The following is a 25,459-nucleotide window of genomic DNA, read 5'->3' on the forward strand; positions in this document are numbered from 1 at the left end:
ACAAACCTCTAATTTATAAAGAACACAGTATCTGTGAAGCACAATAAAGCAAAGTGCTATAAAACAAGGTATACCTATATGGCATGTGAGAGGTTGCCTCTCTTCTTTAACTATACTTTGTGTAGCAAATGTCAATAATTACAACTATTGATGTATATATATGTATTCCAATATGTATGTGGCATTTAATTTAAACATATTAAATCTATATGTAATATTTGTACATATTAATACCTTATTTTTTAATACAGAGAGAAAATGGGGATTAATGAAGGTTCTTCTTACCATCTTATCTTTTTAACTGACAAAAACATAGACCTATGTCTCAAATGTCACCTCCTATGTGGAATCTTGTTTTGAGTCAGAGTTATTTATTGTATCAGTTAGCTATTGCTATATACTAAACAGTTCTACCTCTCAATGGCTTAAAACTATAAGCATTTATTTCTCACATATTTACAGGGCTCTGTTGATCTAGGTGAGACTTGCTCACTTGTGTGTCTGGGTAGAGTTTGAGTTTGACTTATCTAGGCTGATCTCTAGGGTGACTTGGCTCTGCCTTACAGGCTTCTCACCCTTTTTTGAGACCAGTAGGCTAGTTTAGACATGTTCTTTTCAAAATCTTTTGCAAAGTGCATGGATATAGGGAGAAATATATAATATATATGATGTATGTAGGGTATTATATACATTTATAAATGTATATGTTTATGTATATTATATATGTATGATGTATATATTCCACTTTACTAGTAGCATATTAACACGTAATAGGTACTCAATAAATACATATTGATTTCTGAAAACCCTTTAAATTGTCTTCTTTTTTTAAAAAAATCGTAGGTGGTATTTGTGCTCACTGGAGATTGTGATGACAGGGGGCATATTGGATATAAAGTCTATGAAGAAATTGCTTCTACAAGTTCTGGCCAAGTGTTCCACCTGGACAAAAAACAAGTTAATGAGGTCAGTTTGATAATGTGGGTCTACTTTATTACTAACTACCTTACTAAGGTATTAGTTAGGCCAACCTAATTGTGACAGATTTGATTTCAAAAACAGTTTGCAAAGAGGTTTTGTTTTTTTGTTTTCTTTTTCCCTAGTCCACAGGTCAATAAAGGCATTAAAGCAATGTGGGGAAGCATAGATTTATATAGTATTAGTTTATTAGTTTCTGGATTATATTATTCTATACTGACATGTTATTTAGATTTAAGCGTAAATGTACTTAAAATTCATTCACTGGGAATTGGAAATTTTTGTAGTTCTTGTTGTTAGGAAGGTCAATTTGTATTTCTTTTTTTTTTTTAATTTAATTTTATTATGTTCGTCACCATACAATACATCATTAGTTTTTTTTTTTCTTTAAAGATTTTATTTATTTATTTATTTATTTGAGAGAGAGAGAGAGAGAGAGAGAGAGAAACATGAGAGGGCAGAGGCTCAGAGGGAGAAGCAGGCTCCCCGCCGAGCTGGGAGCCTGATGAGGAACTCTATCCCAGGACTCCGGGCTCATGACCTGAGCCTAAGGCAGTTGCTCAACCAACTGAGCCACCCAGGCACCCACATCATTAGTTTTTGATGTAGTGATCCACGATTCATTGTATTTCTGATGCACAACTTTTGGATAACTGGTAACACAAGGTGTGATGGTTCACTGAAGTAGAATATGAAAAGGTTATTGAGCAAAATTCTAATGACATTTGATATCTAAGATTAAAAGTAAAAAGCTGTGGGTGCCTGGGTGGCTCAGTCAGTTAAGCGTGTGCCTTTGGTTCAGGTCATGATGGGATCAAGTCCCACATCGGGCTCCCTGCTCGTGGGGAGTCTGCTTCTCTCTCTGCCCTTCCTGCCACTAGTTCTCTTAATCAATCTCTCTCTCTCTCTTTCTCTCTCAAATAAATAAATAATCTTAAAAAAAATAAAAGTAAAAACTATAAGTAAGTAACTATATAGTTAACTGAAAACTTTTATGGTAATAAAATCAATAACTTATATACTAAGAAAATATTGATATTTTCTAAAACAGTGTTTGAGACATGTCTGCCACAATTCTTTCTCCTTTTTGGTACTTTTATTTAATAGCTTAAGTAGAATTTAGCTTAACTAGTCTAGGACTAGAGAGAAGCATTCCTGAAATTGTCCATTTTTAGAAATTGGAGTTCAATGCCAGCAGGAATGAGCTTTAATTTAGCTGTCAATTATGGCAATTCCAACCCCTTCACCATTTGGTTCAAGAAAGGTCATCTTTGGGCCACTGAGACTCAAGAGGAATTTAGCTAGGGGCAACTTGGAAGAATGCTCTTCTAGGTATTATCCTGTATTGATGTGAATCCCAGACCCGATGCAGCCATCTTCATACAGTTCTGAGGAGTAAATAAATATAAGGGGAATTTGGATTAAGTCAACACTCAAATCCCATCCTACTGCTAAGCCTCCAGAATTAAGGAAATGATATTTTTCCCTACACCAATTAGAGTTGAGCATTTAGTTACCTAAAGATAAATGCATCCTATCTGATAAGAATTCCTTTGTGACATGGTTTTTGTTAGCTCCAGTTTCCTAATTTGTAAAATGGGGATAACAGAATTATCCATTTTGGAAAGTCTTTAGAAGATTAAATGAGATAATGTGTGTAAAATGTTTCAAGCGAGGTCTGGTACAGGGTAAATGCCCAATAAATGTTAACTAGTATTTTTATAATCGTCATTATGTTGTTATTTTGCTTTCAAAGTGGAGAAATTGTGCCACTATGTTTGTTAGAAACCAGATGGCTAGCTGTTTCTAGGAAATAAATTTACTCAAATGGGAAAAGGATGGAGAGATGATTTTCTTGTTTCCTGTGTGAGAAAGGATATTTTAAGGGGTTACTGGAAACAGTATAAGCCAATGTTTCTCTTAAAGAAAGCTATGATGGTGGAAGATTTTATTAACAGAAACCAGAATGACAGTGTTAAAATTGGATTTGCAAAATTTTTAGCATATAGTTTAGCGATTTCTCTTTTCTCATTACTCAAAATTCTCCTATTATATAAACATTATAAACTCTAGGAAAAATAGATGCTATAGTGAGAGCTACACTCTTAACAGAGATGAGAACTGCAGGGAAGCCACACATGAGCTGAGTCCTTTCATTTTACTCGAGTGATTTTTCATCTATTTCTAAAGGTAATTGCATCTTATCCTCTTAACCTAGTTCATCAGTTTCCTAGTGGGGTATATTTTGTATCAGTTCTCTCTTGAGATAACTTGAGGTTTCCTCTTTCTTCCCGCTTTTTAAAAAAATAATAATTGAGTATCTTTCATCTTTATTTAACATAAAAGAAACCAAAGTGAAGAAATTATTTGGCTGGGCATCAGTGGTCTATAAATCATTGTATGGTACTACATTTTGGAAACACAAGTTATGACACATCTCAAGGATGTACCTAAACAATTCACCTTTGAAGTTGGAAAAGGAACTAAAAGCCTTACTCCTCCATTTCTTTGTAAACTGAGTTATTGTTAATGGGTCTAGTTAATGCTTCCTTAGGTATAAGAAAAATCCAACTTTGAAATATCAAAGTTACCCACAGATGTTGTATTTTTGCATCAAAGAAGCTAACACAAAAGATGCATTGTTAATTGGATAATTTACTTGTTCTGAGTTTCCACATTCTTTCTCCCTACCTCTCCCAACTCATGTCTTCAAACATTCCCCTTCCATCTCCTCTGTTCCCCCCCCAGAAAAACTTTCTACCTGGATATCCTAGCCCTATGGATTGGTGTTATTCCCCACTTGTAAGTAATGCTACATAGTGGACTGTATTATATCAGAAGGAAGTTTTATTAAATAAAGGAATAATTGTCAAATAATTTTTTTTAAAGGAGCTAAATGATATTTAGAAGTCTCTCAAAAATCTTTTTTTAAAAATTTTATTTATTTATTTGACTCAGAGAGAGAGAGAGTGCACAAGCATGGGGAGTGGCAGGCAGAGGGAGAGGGAGATGCAGACCCCCGCAGAGCAGGGGAGCCCGATGCGCAGGACTCGATCCCGGGACCCTGGGATCATGACCTGAGCCAAAGGCAGTTGCTTAGCCAACTGAGCCACCCAGGCGCCCTCTCAATAAATCTTAATGACTGTCTTATCATGTAACTTGCAAGTCTGTGGTGTAGGATGTTTTAATGCCAGTGTTCCTTATGAACACTTAGTGCTTTCTTTGGGAGCGGTCTCTGTGTTGCTCTGTTTGGCAGAGGCACATTCTGTTCTACCCTCGTTCTGTATTAAACATGGAAGGCTCCCACAATTCTTTCCTTCTCTCAGCAATCACCCTGTGATTAAGAAAATAATACTAGTATCAACTGAGAATGATCGAGTGCTTGATATGGCCATTCGACAAGACTTTAATTTTGGGGCACCTGAGTATCTCAGTCGGTTAAGCGACTGCCTTTGGCTCAGGTCATGGTCCCAGGGTTCTGGGACTGAACCCTGTGTTCCGCTCCCTGCTCAGCGGGGAGTCTGCTTCTCCCTCTCCTTCTGCCTGCCACTCCCTTGCTTGTGCTCACTCTTTCTCTCTCTCTCAAATAAATAAAATCTTTAAAAAAAAAGACTTTAATTTTATTTCATTTAATCCTTACCATAGCCTGTAAGGAAGACAGCATGATCATAAGCCCCATTTCACAGATTAGGGAACTGAAGCATAGGGAGGCAGAGCATCTTGCTCGAGGTTAAATTGCTGCTAAGTGTTTAAATTTAGGCGACATATTCAGTCTTTCTCCTGAGATAGTCCTCTTAGCCACCATAAGTCCCTGCCTGTGATTTCCACTTCTGTTTTCATCAGAGGATGGATTTTTTTTTTAAATTTAAGTAAAATTAGCATACAATGTTATATTAGTTTCAGGTTACAACACAGTGATTTGACAATTCTGTGCATTATTCAGTGCTCACCACGATGAGTGTAGTTATCATCTATAACCATGCAATATTATTACAGTATTATTGACTATATTCTCTATGCTGTGCTTTTCTTCTCTGTGACTTATTTATTTTATACCTGGAAGTTTGAACCTCTTAATTCCCTTTATCTATTTTACCCATTCCCTCCACCCACCTCCCGTCTGGCAACTATCAGTTTGTTCTCTGTGTTTAAGAGTCTGGTTTTGTTTATTTGTTCATTTGTTTTGTTTTTTTAGATTCTCTATATAAGTGAAATCATGTGGTATTTGTTTTTCTCTGACTTACTTCACTTAGTATTATACCCTCAAGATCCATTCATGTTGTTGCAAATGACAAGATCTCATTCTTTTTTTATGGCTGGGAAAATATATATGTATATTTTATACATATAAAAAATATATAATATATATATATGATAGACACCTGGGTTGTTTCTATATCTTGGCTATTGTAAATAATGTTGCAATAAACATAGGGGTACATATATTTTTTGAGTTAGTGTTTTTATTTTCTTTGGGTCCAGTAGTGGGATTACTGGATCATATGGTATTTCTGTTTTTAATTTTTTGAGGAACTCCATACTGGTTTCCATAGTGGCTGCCCCAGTTTGCATTCCCACCAACAGTGTAGGAGGGTTCTTTTTTCTTCACATCTTTCCCAACACTTGTTATTTCTTGTCTTTTGGGTACTAGCCATTCTGACTGGTATGAAGTGATAACTTACTGTGGTTTTGATTTGCTTTTCCCTGATGATTAGTGATGTTGAGACTTTTTTTATGTACGCCTTGGCCATCTGTATATCTTCTTTGGAAAATTTTCTATTCTGGTCCTCTGCCCATTCTTTAATTAGGTTATTTGTTGTTTTAGTGTTAAGTCATATAAGTTCTTTATATATTTTGGATATTAACCCCTTAAGGGGTTGTAGTTTTGTCAGGAAAGTTAGAAATTTCAGCCTCCTTAATTTGTTCAATGAATATTCGCTGTATTTGATGCCAGTCACCACACTAATCAGTGGTGACAGCAAAGGCCAACAAGATCCTGTCCCTATGGGGCACCTGGGTGGCTCAGTCATTAAGCGTCTGCCTTCGGCTCAGGTCATGGTCCCAGGGTCCTGGGATCGAGCCCCGCATCGGGCTCCCTGCTCGGCCAGAAGCCTGCTTCTCCCTCTCCCACTCCCCCTGCTTGTGTTGTCTTTCTCTCTCTGTGTCAAATAAAATCTTTTAAAAAAAAAAAAAAAGATCCTGTCCCTGTCTTCACGGAGCCTAGAGGTAGGAGAGGGAATATAATGACAGTATAAGGTCATAGTAGCTCAATGAAGGCAACCCCAGCAACTCAAACAGTCAGAGACTTCACTCAAGGAGGACCATGGAGCTCACTGGAGACCAGAGCACACCCCGTGTTCCTCAGGATCCTAACTGCTGCCATGGCTGGTGAGAGTAGACAGGGGGTGTCTAATGCCAGACTCTCTGAGTCTGAACACAGTTCTACCACTCACTAGATTCATGACCCTGGGTAAGTTATTTACCTCCCCTCTGCTTTAGTTTCTTCATTGATAAGACAGGATAAATAATAGCACAAACCACAGAAGATTGAGCAAATTGGGAAGTTTCAGTAGTACTACTAGCACATAATAAGACTTTGAAAAAATATTACCTGTTTGTTTTTTTAATGTATATTTTTTCAAGTAATAAAACTGCAGATCCCATTTCCCCCTGCCCTTTCTATCTCTTAGCAATAGACTTGGGCATTTGATGTAAATTTACTATCCTTGGGGCACCTGGGTGGCACCTGGGTTAGGCCTCTGACTCTTGGTTTTGCTCAGGTCATGATCTCAGGGTCATGAGATTGAGCCCCCTGTTGGCTCTAAACTGGATGTGGAGCCTGTTTGGGATTTTCACTCTCCCCCTGCCCCTCCTCTCTTTCTTTCTCTCTAAAATATATACACATAAATCTTTTTTAAAAAATAAATTTACTGCCCTCTACTTTATCAGGGGCTGAAAAGACACTGAAATACCTTTTTCTTTCTTTGAATAAGTGGCAGAGAGGTGAAAGTCCAGGACATTAGGAACCTTGGGTCCAAACCCTCCTGCCTCCTGGGCAAAACTGTCCCAACACCTGCTAAGGTCTGCATGCTCTGGGATCTTATTATCAATTTTCTTACAACATCAAGGGAAGAGGGGAGGTCATCCCAGAATTTTTACTCTAAGGAATAATACAAGAATGATGCCATCTATTATAGAGGCAGGGTGTCAGCAGTCATCTGGGCAGAAAATGGTTAGATAACTCACTCAACAGGGGCAAAGAGAGTTTAATGAATTACAGTTTAGCAAGATGTGGGCAGGGCTAAGGGCAGCCAACAGAGGATGCTGAAGCACCAAGAGTCCAGCAACAATGGAAGAGAGAGCTTGGGCCAACACCCAGGGAGACCAAGGGTGAGGGCTCATGAGTAGTGATGGCATGTGGTAGGCAAATTGCAGCCCAGAGGGATGGAGCCAGAGGAACAAATATCCATCCCCACTTTCTTCATCCCTTTCAATTCCTTATGGTTTTCATGTCCAGGTGCCTTTTAATTTTCCTCAATCTAACTGGAAGCTGAGAGACCAAGGAGCCCTATGGAAGTAGTTCATAAAGGTCAGTGTCCCAGGGCACAGAGCCTAACGGACAAGGGTAGAGAATGGATCTGGAGGGGCAAAATGAAACTATCCAGCACAAGCAGTATTGTGTGGTAGGTAGTCAAGGCTCTAGGCTCTAGGAACATGGCTGATATCCCAGCCATGCAACCTTGACAAGTTACCTGGTTTTTCTGTCTCTGTTTCCTCATCTGTAAAATGGAAAGAGTGATAGTTACCTCAGATGGCTGTTGTGTTTAGAACATATCAATAAATATTAACTGCTAATATTTTTATTTACTGATACATGTTAGTCAAAATATTCCATCAGCCTCTTTTAGAATTTTCCCTAAAACAAAGAAATAGATATTAAGGGTCCATCTGTGACAAGATGGCCAAAGGCAGTATACTATAGTGGGAAATTCTGGGGCTTTAAAAATAGGGAGACCAGTGTTTGAATGACCTCTCTGTCTTTAGATTTATGTAGCTTTGTATAAGTTCTCTGAGACTGTTTCTTCATGTGAAATCAGGCACATTAATTACTTCACAGGACTGTCACGAGGTTTAAATAAAATAAGGAATACCTATAGTATGCTGAATAGAGACCCAGGAGAATAGAAATCACCCAGCCTGAAGGTTCTTAGGAGAGGAATGGCTCCTTTGCCAAAGAGGGCACCTGTAGTTTTCCTTTGATTGTAGGTCCTGGGTGTACCCTTACCCTACAGAGTGCTCAGAAGGACAGAGGTATTTTGGTGAGCCCCAACTTTACAAATAAATGTCTGAAGGAGAATGGACTCAGGACTACTGTTGACTTTTGTATGATTCTCAGACTTTTACAATTTCCTTATATTTGTCATTTTTCTTATCTTCACATCACAATAAAATGTTGAAAGGTAAAGGGTTTAACTGCTTATTTTGTGAATATACTAACGTCAATACTAATCTTAATAATATAGTTAGCCTTACAGAATGCTTATTATGTTCCAGGTGCTAGGCTGAGTACATTTCTCTAAGCCTCACAGGCCTATGGGCAATAGAAATTTTTTAAACAATAAGTTAAGTATGTATTTTTTGTTTTAACTAAACAAATGGAAACGTAAAGTACACATGGCTTCATTTAACCATATTAATGACCAATAAAGCAGTACTACAACTACTATAATAAGCACTCTATGCAAAGGCCCAAAGAGAAAAAAATCTGTTCTCCTGCCAGTCATTCTAGAGTCAAATTGTGTAATTGCAGCTATAGAGAGGAGACAAAAGCAGACAGTATCCTTGGGTGACACTAGGTGACACTTTTTCCCTGCAGAGAAAAAGAAGGGAGGTGATTTGGGTCTGAGAAGCATCCTAGAGTTGAGAAATAGTCAAGTTCCAGAAGTTCTTCTGGAGGAAAACAGAACACACAATCCTCTCTTCTGTCTGTAACAGTAATTGAGACTCTAAGATAAAACACCTTTATTTTTTTTCCACTAAGGAATTTCCAGTGAGAAGTAGGAGTCAAACTCACTAGATGGCTTCAGTAGAAGTAGGTAAAGCCCAGGAAAATGAAGTGACAGTTTATTTAAATTTTGTTGAGGCATAATTGGCATAGAACACACTGAACATGTTTAAAGCATACCCATCTGATAAGTTATGACATCTATAATCATCACCACAGTCAAGGTAAGAACATATCTGTCACCCTCAAAGGTTTTCTTGTATCTCTTGTCACTCCATCCTGCCCCTACTGTACCACCCATCCCTAGGCAACCACTGATCTTTTTATCACTATAGATTAGGTTGCATTTTAAAAAATGTTATATAAATGAAATCATACGGTATGTACCTCTTTTTGGTCTGGCTTACACGCTCAGAATAATTATTTTAAGGTTTGTCTATATTTTATTTTTAATTTATTTTTAAAGATTTTATTATTTATTTGAGAGAGAGCGAGCACATGAATTGGGGGGAGGGGCATAGGAAGAGGGACAAGCAGACTTCCCCGCTCAGCGGGGAGCCCAATGCGGGGCTCAATCCCAGGACCCCAGGATCATGACCTGAACCAAAGGCAGATGTGTAACTGACTGAGCCACCCAGGCGCCCCAAGATTTACCTATATTTTAGTATTCAACAGTTCATTCTTGTTATTGCTGGGTAGTATTCTAATGTATGGATATAGCAAAGTTTGTTTATTCATTCACCTGGTAGTGGACATTTATATTGTTTCTAGCATTTGGCTATTACAAATAAAGCTGCTATAAATGTTCATATACAAGTCTTTGCAAGGACATATGCTTTCATTTCTTTTGTATAAATTCCAAAGGGGAATGATTGGATCAGATAATAGTATGTGAGGTAACAGTCTTACACCCAATCCATAAAAAATTCTAACATCCTGGCAACAAAGAGCCTCATAGATGAGAGATTACTGGATATATTTCTCTTGCTAGTTTTATACTTATTTTCACTGGTTAATACTGATATTAGAAAGATTATAAACTTTGCTGGAGTGTGAAATCAGCAAAGCCCTTTCCTGCTGCTTTGGCCAAAGACCCCTTGTGACTAGAATTCAGACAAAGAGCTTTGTATATACAAGCTCAGTGATGAGACTCTGAAACCCAGAGTTTTGAACAATGAATACTCTGGAATGAAGTATCTGCCATTTTGTTTTTTCATCTTCTGAGTTTCACTCCAGACGTTATTTCAAAAACATAACCTTAGTGCTGACCTTGAAAATAAGTAGAAACGGGTGTTTCCTCTGAAATTTGAAAATGTATCAGAGACAAATATAACATTCTAGAAAGCTACAGGAAATGTTTGAAAACAATGCATAAATGTTTCCACTTATTCGTTCTTTGAATTCACCTAATTAAATGTTCAAAATGAAGTGGAGAACTCAGAGCTCAAACTTTAAAAAATGTGAAGTCTTTACATCCACAAACACATGAGAAATGAAATATTTATCTTAGTTCTAGTAGAATGCTTTCTTTCTTTATTATGCTAAGATTGACATGTTATCCTCATGAGTGTGTGCTGGGAACTCTAATATTCCAGTCACATAGTTTACCGTATCACTCACACCTGGCAGTCACTAATTAGATCACTGAAATGGTGAAATGAAACCATGTGTATTTTTTGTTTAGAATAAATAAAACAGAACATAATTATTGTTTAAAAATTATTTATCACTCATAGACCTCTGAGCATTGAACAATATTTTAAAATGTCATTTACAGTGTGGATAGCGTGTGATATTCTTTGCAAGTGGAGAAAAAAAGATCACTCTTCTCAATAGCATCTTATTTAGGCAGAAATTACCAAGAGTCAAGCAGAGCCCTCCTGTCGTGTGAAAAAGTGGGGAATGGGAAGTGGGGAATGTTTTGTTTAAAAGGATAAGCCTGTAAAAAATGAGAATGGCCATCTTCCATTTCATGGTCTCATGTATTGGCTTGGGAACCTATTTGAAGGACTAATTACTAACTGTGGCAGTATATTCTATGAAGGCAGTGGGAGTCACATCTATAAAACAAAACTCATTGTCTATGTAGGTTTCAATGTGAGAGTGTTGTCCCATAGTCCTTCATAAGATAATCATAATATTTGACCCCTGGTATCACTTGTCTATAAAATTTAGGAAACAGAATGGATATCACTTACTAAACCTTCTCCCTAATATACCAAAAAGGAGAAAGAGGTTTATATAAGTGCCTGAAAGAATATTTCTGAAAATTAAATAAAGAAATGTTATTTAAGGGCAAATGGTAGCCATTAAGTTTCATGCATTAAATAGAACCAGAACAACAGAAAAAGAAATAAACCTGTTTTCTTAGCTAACTCTATTTTGATTAGAAGCTGAAAAAAGTTGATTTTGACTATGAGATGTCAACTTTAATGGAGTGAGTCAATTACAAAAGTCTTAACTATCAAACCATTATAATGTCAATCTCAAAGTCTTTGAAAAATTTATTCAAATCCACACTGGCTTGAAATATGATTCATTTGAGCCATTTCAAGGGCTTGGTCTTTATTTTTGCTGGAGTTATGGTAGAAATTAAAGATCTGAATTGAAAGGAAAATGACCCAGGTGTTTGATATTTAAAACTGAAACAACTTCGTAGTCGCTGAAGTCACTGATCGTAATCTCTTTAATAGTTCACCTGTTGCGATCCACAAAGGAGCACAAAAGAATGAAGAACATCTGCAGTGTTGAAGCAAATAAAATTCTATTGAATTTTTATTTTCACAGAGCCTCAACAATTTGGATATTTCCTTATATTTTATCAATTTAAATTTTAAAGTTTTCTTTTAAAACTTTTTATTTAGGGGCACCTGGGTGGCTCAGTTGGTTAAGCAACTGCCTTCGGCTCAGGTCATGATCCTGGAGTCCCGGGATCGAGTCCCGCATCGGGCTCCCTGCTCGGCAAGGAGCCTGCTTCTCCCTCTGACCCTCCCCCCTCTCATGTACTCTCTCTCATTCTCGCTCTCTCAAATGAATAAATAAATCTTTAAAGAAAAAAACCAAAAAACTTTTTATTTAGAGAAGATATGTGTCTATGGTGAAATAAGCATGCCTTCCTCTCTCTCTCTCTCTCTACACACACACAACACATGCGCGTGCACACACACACACACGCCAGAGTATATTTGATTTTCTAGGAATTCAGAAAGAACAAGAGAACTGACACATTTAAGATGTTATATACCTGTTGTTTCAAACAATATTGTATTTTGTAAAGATTTTGTTTTATTTTATTTTTTTAAAGATTTTATTTATTTATTTGACAGAGACACAGCAAGAGAGGGAATACAAGCAGGCAGTGGGAGAGGGAGAACAGGCCTCCTGCTGAGCAGGGAGCCCGATGTGGGGCTCAATCCCAGGACCCTTGGATCATGACCTGAGCCGAAGGCAGATGCTTAATGACTGAGCCACCCAAGTACCCCAAGATTTTAAATCATTAAGAAAGCAATTCTATTTCACTACCTAATCTAGAAATTATTAAAGACATATATGTATAACAAGAATATTTGGTTTGTAAAAATCAAGTGAGATCATGTGTCCCAAGCATTTTTAAAGGACCTAATTTTGAATCATGTGAAGAAGAATTTTGGAATCATAGTTTTTTCTTTCCCCAAAGACTTCTAAACATCCAGGCTAACTGGTCTAACCAACCAAGAGATTTGTGTACCCAGACGACCAAAGGTAGTCTTTTGTCTATCACAGAAGGGGGAAATATAAAAAGGTCTGACTACTACATCTTTTCTCCAGATCAAGAGGTCCCTAGTAGTATTTTCATTTAATTATGATAATCTGATTCAAGGTTAATTGTCTGTTAATTTCTAGACATAGAAGAGCTTATATAATTTTAAAATTTTCTTTTCTCAATTGCCTATCCAGGAATTCTATATAATTACTATTATTCTGAAAGAAAAAGTCATAATTTTTGTACTAAACACAGTAGATTTATATTATTTTAATGTTGCAAGAATGTACCTGCTTAATACCTTTGACAAAAATACTTATAACAATTAAAAGTGGCTTAATACCTTTGGAGAACACATATGATTTGCTTTTTGAAAAGCAGTATCATATGACCTCACTGATATGAGGAATTCTTAATCTCAGGAAACAAACTGAGGGTTGCTGGAGTGGTGGGGGGTGGGAGGGATGGGGTGGCTGGGTGATAGACATTGGGGAGGGTATGTGTTATGGTGAGCACTGTGAATTGTGTAAGACTATTGAATCACAGACCTGTACCTCTGAAACAAATAATACATTATATGTTAAAAAAAAAAAGATAGCAGGAAGGGAAGAATGAAGGGGGGGAATCAGAGGGGGGAGATGAACCATGAGAGACTATGGACTCTGAGAAACAAACTGAGGGTTCTAGAGGGGAAGGGGGTAGGGGGATGGGTTAGCCTGGTGATGGGTATTAAAGAGAGCATGTACTGCATGGAGTACTGGGTGTTATACGCAAACAATGAATCATGGAACACTACATCAAAAACTAATGATGGAGGGGGAGGAGAAAGATGGCGGAGGAGTAGGAGACCTGGATTTCGTCTGGTCTCAGGAATTCAGCTGGATAGGGATCAAACCATTATGAACACATAAATATTCAACAGGAGATTGAAGAAAAGAATAGCAACAACTCTCTGAACAGAAAAGCGACCACCTTCTGGAAGGTAGGACATGCGGAGAAGTGAATCCGAGGTGATATTCGGGAGGATAGATGGCGGGGGAGGGGGCCTCCATTGGCCACTTCTGGCAAGTGATAGAGCCACGGAGCACAAAATCAGAACTTTTAGGAGTCGGCTCCGCTAAGGGACGTCGCTCCAGTGGCTAAGTGGGGGGGTGGAACACTCGCTGGGACAGTGTGGTCTCAGGACCCTCGGGGTCACAGAAAGACCAGGGGTGCCTGAGTGCGGCAGAGCTCCCAGGTATCAGAGCGGGGAAGCCAGCTGCAGAGATGGAGCTGAGGAGTGGGCTCTCAGCTCAGGGTTGCCATAAACCATGATCCGTGGCACAGTCAGGCCACTTCTCCTCCAGCAGGGCCCCAAGAAGTGGCAGGTCTGGGGAGACCCCCCCCTTCCTCCCCAGGGAGGAGCTGCACGGGAGCGCACCACAGGGATCTGCTGGGTTTGGAGACTCCACACGGCGTCATGTGCCAGAGATAGAAACACTCGGTGACAGGCCGGGTGAGCATGGAGCGCAGCCAGAGACCAGGGAGACGGGAGTGATTGCTTTACACTGGGGGCACACTGAGGAGTGAGGCCCCGAGTTCTCTGATCCTCCGGGGCGGAGATTGGGAGGCCACCATTTTCACTCTTGTCATCCAAAGCTGTATGGAAAGCTTGCGGGGAACAAAAGCTCCCAAGCAAACCCAAGCAGATTACTTAGCCCGGACCGGCAAGGGCGGGGCAGTTCCACCTCCAGCAAAGACATTTGGGAACCAAGGCAACAGGCCTCTCCCCCAGAAGATCAGTAAGAACAGCCAGCCAAGACCAAGTTTACTGATCAATGAGAACGGCAGATCTCCAGCGCTAGGGGAATACTGCACATAGAATTCATGGCTTTTTTACCATGATTCTTTAGTCTTTCAAAGTTAATTTTTTTTTTTACTGTCTTTTTTTTTTTTGAATTTTTCTTTTTCCCTTTTTCAACCAACATCTTATCAATCCCTTTTTTAAAAAACATTTTTTATTTTTCATTTTTAGCGTCATATTCTATCCCTTCATAGTAGTTACCCTTATTTTTGGCATATATAAGTTGTTCTGTCTTTAAAATTTTGAGATACAGTTTCTTCTAACAGATCAAAATATACCCTAAATCTCTAGTGTATGGCTTTGTTCTAGTCTCCTGCCTGATCACATTCTCTCCCTTTTTTTTCTTTCCTTTTTTTTTTAATCCTCTTCTTTCTTTTTTCAACCAACTTCTTATCAATTCCTTTTATAAAATCTTTTATAATTTTCATCTTTACACTCATATTCCATCACTTCATCGTATTAACCCTTATTTTTGTATATATATAAGTTTTTCTTTCTTTAAAATTTAGGAAGGCACTTTCTTCTAACAGAATAAAATACACCCAAAATCTAGTGTGTGGCACTGATCTATGCACCAGCCTGATCATATTTGATCATATTCTGTTTTGTTTTGTTCTGTTTTTGTTTGTTTATATCTTTTTCTTTTTCTTTTTTCTTTTTTCTTTCTTTCCCTTTCTTTCCCCCTGGTTTCAGGTCTCTTCTGATTTGTTTAGTGTATATTTTCTGGGGACGTTGTTACCCTGTTAGCGTCTTGTTCTCTCATTCATCTGTTCTCCTCTGGACAAAATGACAAGATGGAAAAAATCACCTCAACAAAAGAACAAGAGGCAGTACTGACTGCCAGGGACCTAATCAATACGGACATTAGTAAGATGTTGGACCTAGAGTTCAGAATGATGATTTTAAAGATACTAGCTGGGCTTGAAAAAAGCATGGAAGTTATTAGAGAAACCCTTTCTGGAGAAATAAAAGAACTAAAATCTAACCAAGTCACAATTAAAAAGGCTATTAATGAAGTGCAATAAAAAATGGAGGCTCTAACTGCTAGGATAAATGAGGCAGAAGAGAGAATCAGTAATATAGAAGACCAAATGATGGAAAATAAAGAAGCTGAGAAAAAGAGAGATAAACAACTACTGGATCATGAGGGCAGAATTCGAGAGATAAGCAATACCATAAGACGAAACACATTAGAATAATTGGGATCCCAGAAGAAGAAGAAAGAGAGAGAGGGGTAGAAGGTATATTGGAGCAAATTATAGCAGAGAACTTCCCTAATTTGGGGAAAGAGGCATCAAAATCCAGGGGACAGAGAACCCCTCTCAAAGTCAATAAAAATAGGTCAACACCCCGACATCTAACAGTAAAACTTACGAGTCTCAGAGACAAAGAGAAAATCCTGAAAGCAGCTCGGGAGAAGAGATCTGTAACCTACAATGGTAGAAACATTAGATTGGCAACAGACCTATCCACAGAGACCTGGCAAGCCAGAAAGCACTGGCATGATATATTCAGAGCACTAAATGAGAAAAAGATGCAGCCAAGAATACTATATCCAGCTAGGCTGTCACTGAAAATAGAAGGAGAAATAAAAAGCTCCCAGGACAAACAAAAACTAAAGGAATATGCAAACACAAAACCAGCCCTACAAGAAATATTGAAAGGGGTCCTCTAAGCAAAGAGAGAGCCTAAAAGTAACATAGACCAGAAAGGAACATAGATAATATACAGTAACAGTCACCTTACAGGCAATACAATGGCACTAAATTCATATGTTTCAATAGTTATCGTGAATGTAAATGGGCTCAATGCCCCAATCAAAAGACACAAGGTATCAGATTCGATAAAAAAAACAAGACCCATCGATATGCTGTCTGCAAGAGACTCATTTTAGACCCAAAGACACCCCCAGATTGAAAGTGAGGGGGTGGAAAACCATTTACCATGCTAATGGACACCAAAAAAAGGCTGGGGTGGCAATCCTTATATCAGACAAATTAGATTTTAAACTAGACTGTTAGATGAGGAAGTACACTATATCCTACTTAAAGGGTCTACCCAACAAGAAGATCTAACAATTGTAAATATCTATGCCACTAACGTGGAAGCAGCCAATTATATAAGGCAATTAATAACAAAAGCAAAGAAACACATTGACAACAATACAACAATAGTGGGGGACTTTAACATCCCCCTTACTGAAATGGATAGATCATCTAAGCAAAAGATCAACAAGGAAATAAAGACTTTAAATGACACACTGGACCAAATGGACTTCACAGACATATTCAGAACATTCCATCCCAAAACAACGGAATACACATTCTTCTCTAGTGCCCATGGAACATTCTGCAGAATAGATCACATCCTAGGTCGCAAATCAGGTCTCAACCAGTACCAAAAGATTGGGATCATTCCCTGCATATTTTCAGACCACAATGCTTGGAAACTGGAACTCAATCACAAGAGGAAAGTCAGAAAGAACTCAAATACCCGAGGCTAAAGAGCATCCTAGTAAAGAATGAATAGGTCAACCAGGAAATTAAAGAAGGATTAAAAAAACTCATGGAAACCAATGAAAATGAACACACAACTGTTCAAAATCTTTGGGATGCAGCAAAGGCAAGTCCTAAGAGGAAAGTATATAGCAATACAAGCCTTTCTCAAGGAACAAGAAAGGTCTCAAATACACAAGCTAACCCTATACCTAAAGCGGCTAGAGAAAAAAACAGCAAATCAAGCCTAAACCCAGCAGGAGAAGAGAAATAGTAAAGATCAGAGCAGAAATCAATGAAATAGAAACCAAAAGACAGTAGAACAGATCAACGAAACTAGGAGCTGGTTCTTTGAAAGAATTAACAAGATTGATAAGCCCTGGAGAGACTTATCAAAAAGAAAAGAGAAATGACCCAAATCAACAAAATCATGAATGAAAGGAGAGATCACAACCAACACCAAAGAAATGCGAACAATTATAAGAACATATTATGAGCAACTCTATGCCAGCAAATTAGATAATCTGGAAGAAATGGATATATTCCTAGAGATGTATCAACTACTAAAAATGAACCAGGAAGAAATAGAAAACCTGAACAGACCTATAACCACTAAGGAAATTGAAGCAGTCATCAAATATCTCCCAACAAACAAAAGCCCAGGGCCAGATGGCTTCCCAGGGGAATTCTACCAAACATTGAAAGAAGAATTAGTACCTATTCTTCTGAAACTGTTCCAAAAAATAGAAATGGAAGGAACACTTCCAAACTCGTTTTATGAGGCCACCATTACCTTGGTCCCCAAACCAGACAAAGACCCCATCAAAAAGGAGAATTACAGACCAATATCCTTGATGAACATGGATGCAAAAATTCTCACCAAAATACTAGCCAATAGGATCCAACAGTACATTATAAGGATTATTCACCACAACCAAGTCTTATCCCTGGGCTGCAAGGTTGGTTCAACATCTGCAAATCAATCAACGTGATACAATGCATTAACAAAAGAAAGAACAAGAATCATATGATCCTCTCAATAGATGCAGAAAAAGCATTTGACAAAGTACAGCATCCTTTCTTGATCAAAACTCTTCAGAGTATAGGGATAGAGGGTACATACCTCAATATCATAAAAGCCATCTATGAAAAACCCACAGCGAATATCATTCTTAATGGGCAAAAACTGAGAGCTTTCCCCCTAAGGTCAGGAACGCGGCAGGGATGTCCACTATCACCACTGCTATGGAAGTCCTAGCCACAGCAAGCAGACAACAAAAAGAAATAAAGAAGTCAAACTCTCACTCTTTGCAGATGATATGATACTTTATGTGGAAAACCCAAGATTCCACCCCAAAACTGCTAGAACTCATACAGGAATTCAGTAAAGTGGCAGGTTATAAAATCAATGCACAGAAATCAATGGCATTCCTATACATCAACAACAAGACAGAAGAAAGAGAAATTAAGGAGTCGATCCCATTTATAATTGCACCCAAAACCATAAGACACCTAGGAATAAATCTAACCAAAGAGGCAAAGGACCTGTACTCAGAAAACTATAGAATACTCATGAAAGAAATTGAGGAGGACACAAAGAAATGGAAAAACGTTCTATGCTCATGGATTGGAAGAACAAATATTGTGAAGATGTCAATGCTACCTAGAGCAATCTACACATTCAATGCAACCCCTATCAAAATACCATCCACTTTTTTCAAAGAAATGGAACAAATAATCCTAAAATTTGTATGAAACCAGGAAAGACCCCAAATAGCCAGAGGAATGTTGAAAAAGAAAAGCAAAGCTGGTGGCATCACAATTCCGGACTTCCAGCTCTATTACAAAGCTGTCATCATTAAGACAGTATGGTACTGGCACAAAAACAGACACATAGATCAATGGAACAGAATAGAAAGCCCAGAAATGGACCCTCAACTCTAGGGTCAACTAATCTTCAACAAAGCAGGAAAAAATGTCCAATGGAAAAAAGACAGTCTCTTCAACAAATGGTGTTGGGAAAATCGGACAGCCACATGAAGAATGAAACTGGACCATTTCCTTACACCACACACAAAAATAGACTCCAAATGGTTGAAAGACCTCAATGTGAGACAGGAGTCCATCAAAATCCTAAAGGAGAACACAGGCAGCAACCTCTTCGACCTCAGCTGCAGCAACTTCTTCCCAGAAACATCGCCAAAGGCAAGGGAAGCAAGGGCAAGAATGTACTATTGGGACTTCATCTAGATAAAAAGCTTTTGCACAGCAAAAGAAACAGTCAACAAAACTAAAAGACAACCGACAGAATGGGAGAAGATATTTGCAAATGAGATATCAGATAAAGGGTTAGTATCTAAAATCTATAAAGAACTTATCAAACTCAATACCCAAAGAACAAATAATCCAATCAAGAAATGGGCAGAAGACATGAACAGAGATTTTTCCAAAGAAGACATCCAAATGACCAACAGACACATGAAAACGTGCTCAGCATCACTCGGCATCAGGGAAATCCAAATCAAAACCTCAATGAGATGTCACCTCACATCAGTCAGAATGGCTAAAATTAACAAGTCAGGAAACGACAGATGTTGGTGGGGTTGCGGAGAAAGGGGAACCCTCCTACACTGTTGGTGGGAATGCAAGCTGGGGCAGCCACTCCGGAAAACAGTATGGAGGTTCCTCAAAAAGTTGAAGATACAGCTACCAGATGACACAGCAATTGCACTACTGGGTATTTACCCCAAAGATATTAATGTAATGACCCGAAGGGGTATGTGCACCCCAATGTTTATAGCAGCAATGTCCACAATAGCCAAACTGTGGAAAGAGCCAAGATGTCCATCGACAGATGAATGGATAAAGAAGATGTGGTATATACATACAATGGAATATTATGCAGCCATCGAAAGGGATGAGATCTTGCCATTTGCAACGACATGGATGGAACTGGAGGGTATTATGCTGAGCGAAATAAGTCAATCAGAGAAAGATATGTATCATATGACCTCACTGATATGAGGAATTCCTAATCTCAGGAAAGAAACTGAGGGTTGCTGGAGTGTTGGTGGATGGGAGGGATGGGGTGGCTGGGTGATAGACACTGGGGAGGGTATGTGCCATGGTGCACGCTGTGAATTGTGCAGGACTGTTGATTCACAGATCTGTACCTCTGAAACTAATAATATAATATATGTTAAAAAAAAAAAAGAAGATAGCAGGAGGGGAAGAATGAAGGGGGGGAAATCGGTGGGGGAGATGAACCATGAGATAGGATGGGCTCTGAAAAACAAACTGAGGGTTCTAGAGGGGAGGGGGGCTGGGAGGATGGTTTAGCCTTGTGATGGGTATTAAAGAGGGCACATTCTGCATGGAGCACTGGGTGTTATATGCAAACAATGATGGAACACTACATCAAAAACTAATGATGTAGTGTATGGTAATTAACATAACAATAAAAAATACTAATGTTGTAATGAGTGGTCATTAACATAACATAATAATAATAATAAAAAGAAAAGCAGTTTAAGGGATTTCATATACAAAGAATGACAAAACTCAAGACCTTATTTTCGATATTTCTGTATAATACAAATCAACAGAGAACTTTGAAAACAGTAGGCATATCTAATGAAGTCATAAGCAGTTCCATGAAGATATTAGGTTGTAAATGCCAAATACAAGTCATGATTTATCCTTATTTGTACTTGGTAAGAACATTCATTAGGGACAGCCTAACTTTTGCTTTTTATTCTGCAGTAGCAAAGAGGAGATGGAAGAGTTAAGAGTCAAAGTAAGGGAAGTTTTATTTAAGAAATTTATGACCTAGGGTAAATACATGAAAATGAGTGTCCATGCTTCCTATATTCTCCAGGTTTCTTTATTCATTCACTTACACCTAAACTGTTTAAATTATATGGTAAATGACCTCAAGGCACTTTTTTCCCTGGGGCCTTTAGCAAGAAAGAGAAAAGCCATTTGTAATTTTTGTCACAAAGCCAAATCATGACCAAAATGTTACAAGGGAGCTCTCAAAAGTAGCTCATACCATCTCTCAAAAGATTTTCCATTTATCACCGTATTACAGTTGGTTAATTTTAGGAATGTCTAAAGAAACCTGGAGAAAAAAATCTTTCCAAATTCTTAATTATAATTTTAAATAGGCACAAATAATGTATTTACATAAAAATATTGTTGGGTTATTTTATCACCTTTTTAAATTACGAACTTCGAAAAAAAGACACATGGTAGGGTTAAATCATTTAAAATTTGGAAATTAGTTTCTGTGAATAGGAAGAAAGTTCAGGAATTAGTGAACCCGTTTATGAAAAGTTGGCCATTGTTCATTCAAATAATATTTATGAAATTAATAAATTAACTCAATAATATGATAAAGTTTAAATAATAAATTAATAAAAGCAAATAAAGTTATTGCAAATGATGTTTATTAAAAATATGTATCTGGCAAGATATTTATTTACATATATATGCATATTTTAGAAAAAATGAAAGGTCATACCCAGATATGTTGTTGGCAATCATTGAATAGTATAATTCTAGGTAATTTTAATATTTTTTTGTTTTATGTGCTTTATTTTTAAAATAATGTGTATGTATTGTTTTTAAAATAAAGGAAGAGTGAAGGCATTTTCACTAAAAAAAGAAAATTTCATTTGTTTTGTTTCTTAAATTCCACATATGAGTGAAATCATGTGGTATTTGTCTTTCTCTGACTGACTTATTTTGCTTAGCATAATCTTTTCTAGTTCCATCCATGTTGCTGCAAATGGCAAGATTTCATTGTTTTTTATGGCTGAGTAATATTCCGTTGTATATATTTATCATATCTTCTTTATCCATTCATCAGTCAGTGGTCACTTGGGCTGTTTCCATAATTTGGCTATTGTAGATAATGCTGTTATAAACAAATGAGCTAAGTGGGAAAAGAAAAAGAGAAAGGCAAATCAAGAAACAGACTCTTAAGTATAGAGAACAATTGATGGTCTTTTCTTCCTTTCTCTGCTTGGATCCTTTTCTCAATTCACTGGGATCTCTAATTTAATGTTTTTTCCTCCTGATAGCATTATTTAAATAACATTCCTCATTCTCTGTTCTATTTCCCATTATCCTATTTCATTTCTGATAACATTTCTCTCTGCCTAATATTAAATTACATAGCTGTTGTACACACATAATACACACATATGTACTCAATTAATAGTTATTAAATAAATGTTTGAATGAATCTCACTGATTTTCTTTTTACTCTGTGCAGATGATGTCCAAATCTCCAGTCCAGACTGCCTCCCCAGCTTTTGTTCTATATTACAGCTCTCCTTAGTCATCTTAACCTTACTACATGGCCCATTTTAAGTCAGAATATTTCCACTAGATATGTTCATCTTTAGAGTTACCCTTTTCTCTTGATGTTACCACCTTTGTTGCAGTCACCTCAGGTTAAATGGTCTGAGTCAGTCGTCTTTAACACCTTCCCTTCTTTTGCTGTTCACATTCAGTTGGCTATTAAAATATTTTCCATTCTATTTTCATACTAGCCTCTCAGCCAACCTATCCTTTCCTCACCTAATGTCTCATTTAGTCTTTGGCCATATGGCATTTTTACTTGTCTCTGCACCATTCTTTCATTTATTTCTTTGTTTGTTGCTTTACTCACTCATTTATTCATTCAACAAACATTATTGAGGCCTACTACTATGTATTAGGCTTTAAGGATTCAATATTGAGCAAAAATAGATAAGGAGCATGTTTTCATGATGCAGAAGGGTTGTAGAGGGAGCAACTGAGTAAGGACTAGAGGACTTGGAGTTTGTAGTAAGAAAATGAGATGTCCAGACCAGACCTAGTTGATGGCAAGTTCCATAATGTGGCCATGGAAGGTTGTGACTGGAATGAAGCAATTATTAGGATTACAGGAGGTGAGAAGGTCAGGGTATTCAGAGGTTGGCAAATTGGATTAGTTGTCTGTGTGCATGTGGAAATCACGGAGGAGACAATGAAACTTGGGATGGAGAGAAAGATAGTGGCCTGGGCGCCATACATAATCTTCAGTAAATAAGGAACAGCAGCAACATAGCAAAAAAGATGGATGCTACAAATCTCAATGGAGCAGGGTTTTATTCAGGGTGGGGCAAGCAGTAGTGAGGAAAGAGAGGGCTGTACCCCATCCAATATCTAAGATATATGGGGTCACGAGAATGGGCAGCTTTCATTAAAGAGAGTTGTTGAAGAGACTAGCCCACATGAGAGACATATTTCCTTTGAGGCTAGGAAGTATCTTGAATTTTTGGTGAAGACTGGGAGTAAGGGAGTCCAACAACAGAATGAAGATTTTAGAAATCACAGTGAAGAACTTTGGGCTAGAAAGATCAGTAAAAAATTAGGTTAATGGAGAGAAAGCACAGAACAGAATGGAGAAGAAAGTGCAAAAAAGAGATTGATAATTGCAGGTACTTTCATCCTAGAGGATCATCCAAGAGGATCATCCTAGTGTTTAATGTAGTTGTGAGTCATGATGAGTTCAGTTATAATGTACTTTTCTTAGTTTCTCTGGTGCATAGTGTTTTCTCCTCTGAGACTTTGGATTGGCTGTTCCTTCCTCCCAGAAAAGTTTCCAGACTCTGCACCAGTAACCAACCACCAACCCTCATCTTCATTTATCTGGCTAATTTCCACTCATCCTTTAATGTCAGGTTAGATGTGATTTTCCTCAGGACCCTCTCTGAATCCCCAAATCTGTGCCTGCCCTTTGTCCTTTTCTAATTGTATTATCATGTTGTATTATAGTAAGAGTAGATCTACCACAATAAGCTGTAAACTTCATATAAGCAAGAACTGCTTTTGTTTTTATATCTCTGCTACTTACTGGAGTGCCAAGCTTATAGTAAATTAATAGATACTTAGTATCTGTTGAATGAATGAATGAATGAAAATTGAATATTAGAAAGAAGTTGGGATTTGGACTAGGAGAACTCAGCATTGATTTCCACATTCACATAAAATCTCAGGTCTGCTATTATTTGTTAATTATGGTAATCATAGAAAATTGAGAAAGAAAGGAATGGTCTTGCTAACAGTTTTACTATGCACAGGGAGGTCCTATATCAAAGTTTAGTGATGTCCTATGTAACCTGGGATGCTGATTCTAAATTAGAGTATGACCTAGAATTCAGGTACCCTGACTCAGGGTCCAGAGCTCCTTCTATTATTTCTTTTTGCCAAGAACGTGGAACTTTCTTTAATGGAATCTTGGGAGTGTGGGCAGGAAAAATAATATTTCCTCTATCCTTCTAAATCTAGGCTGGGAACAGGCAGACAAACAAGAGAAAAACAAACAAGCGTATGGGGCAACCCTCTCAGGTCCCCTCCCTCTTCGGGAGCTCTGTACTATGGCTCAATAAACTTTATTCTGCTGCCCACCAAAAAAAAAAAAAAAAAAAAAGCGTATGAACATGTATACCTTATGTATACATGAGAGATAACCAGAGGAAAAATTAGTAACTTAAAGGGTGGCTTAGAACTCAGGCTTAAATGCCATCTTTAGTTTAAGAAAAAGAAAAAAAGGTGTATATATAGGGGAGGCCAGTTTTGGAAAGGTGATCAGGAAAAGCAAGGTTACCAAGGGTAAAATTTGTTATGCAGATTTAAGTCAGAGCCTTCTTCATTAAAAAGATTCTCTTGTGATTCTTCCTGGTACAAGGAAGGGAGATACCCTCATAAATGGAGATTTCCTTTATAAATATAAATTTCCCTTATGAAAAGGTAGCTTCTACTCTGTTTTCAGAGCCTCTCTTGTATCTGCTGTCACAAAATAATCAGTGCAAAATAATCCTTATGACAAAGAAGCTTATTTGTGCTGGGGGAGCATATTCTCCCATTCTTCAGAAACCCTTCTGGACCCTTTCTTGATTCCTTTGAATTAGCCTGTTCATTGCCTGACATTGTCTTCTTTTTACATACACAGATTCAGTTGTTTGGATTGTTTTTGCCACTGAATATACTTTTCCCTCTGTTTTGGTATTCTTTGTTTCCTAAAGACTAATTTTTTAAAAAGTAAATATGCAGAGATATTATAATGCTATTAGAAATCTGTTACATGGATTTAATTTTTACATAGTAATATTTATATAGCAAAGGTGGACCTTTTGTAGTGATATCTACATTAGCATATCTACATTAGCATAGTAATATCTACATTAGGAGACTACTACATAGCATAATAATATCTACATAGCATAGTTGTAGTAGGGGAAGTCATTGGATCAACTAGGAATGTCTAATACTTTACTCTTTTATGAAATAATACTGTCTTACACAATATATTTAAGTAAGCAAATAATGCCTAGGACCAATTTGATTTGCTAATAAATTTAATT

At 37.6% G+C, this 25,459-nt stretch overlaps 1 protein-coding gene across 1 annotated transcript in view; it reads left to right on the forward strand.

The window, feature by feature from the left end:
- The window catches only part of HMCN1 (hemicentin 1), a 487,037-nt gene that overhangs the window by 139,175 nt on the left and 322,403 nt on the right, over positions 1–25,459 (forward strand). The window contains exon 4 of the mRNA XM_021682591.1: positions 844–966. Within this exon, the coding sequence (XP_021538266.1) occupies positions 844–966 (123 nt within the window). The remainder of the gene's footprint in view (positions 1–843; positions 967–25,459) is intronic.

This window comes from Neomonachus schauinslandi, chromosome 6 (genome assembly GCF_002201575.2).
Source record: "Neomonachus schauinslandi chromosome 6, ASM220157v2, whole genome shotgun sequence".
Lineage (NCBI taxonomy): Eukaryota > Metazoa > Chordata > Mammalia > Carnivora > Phocidae > Neomonachus > Neomonachus schauinslandi.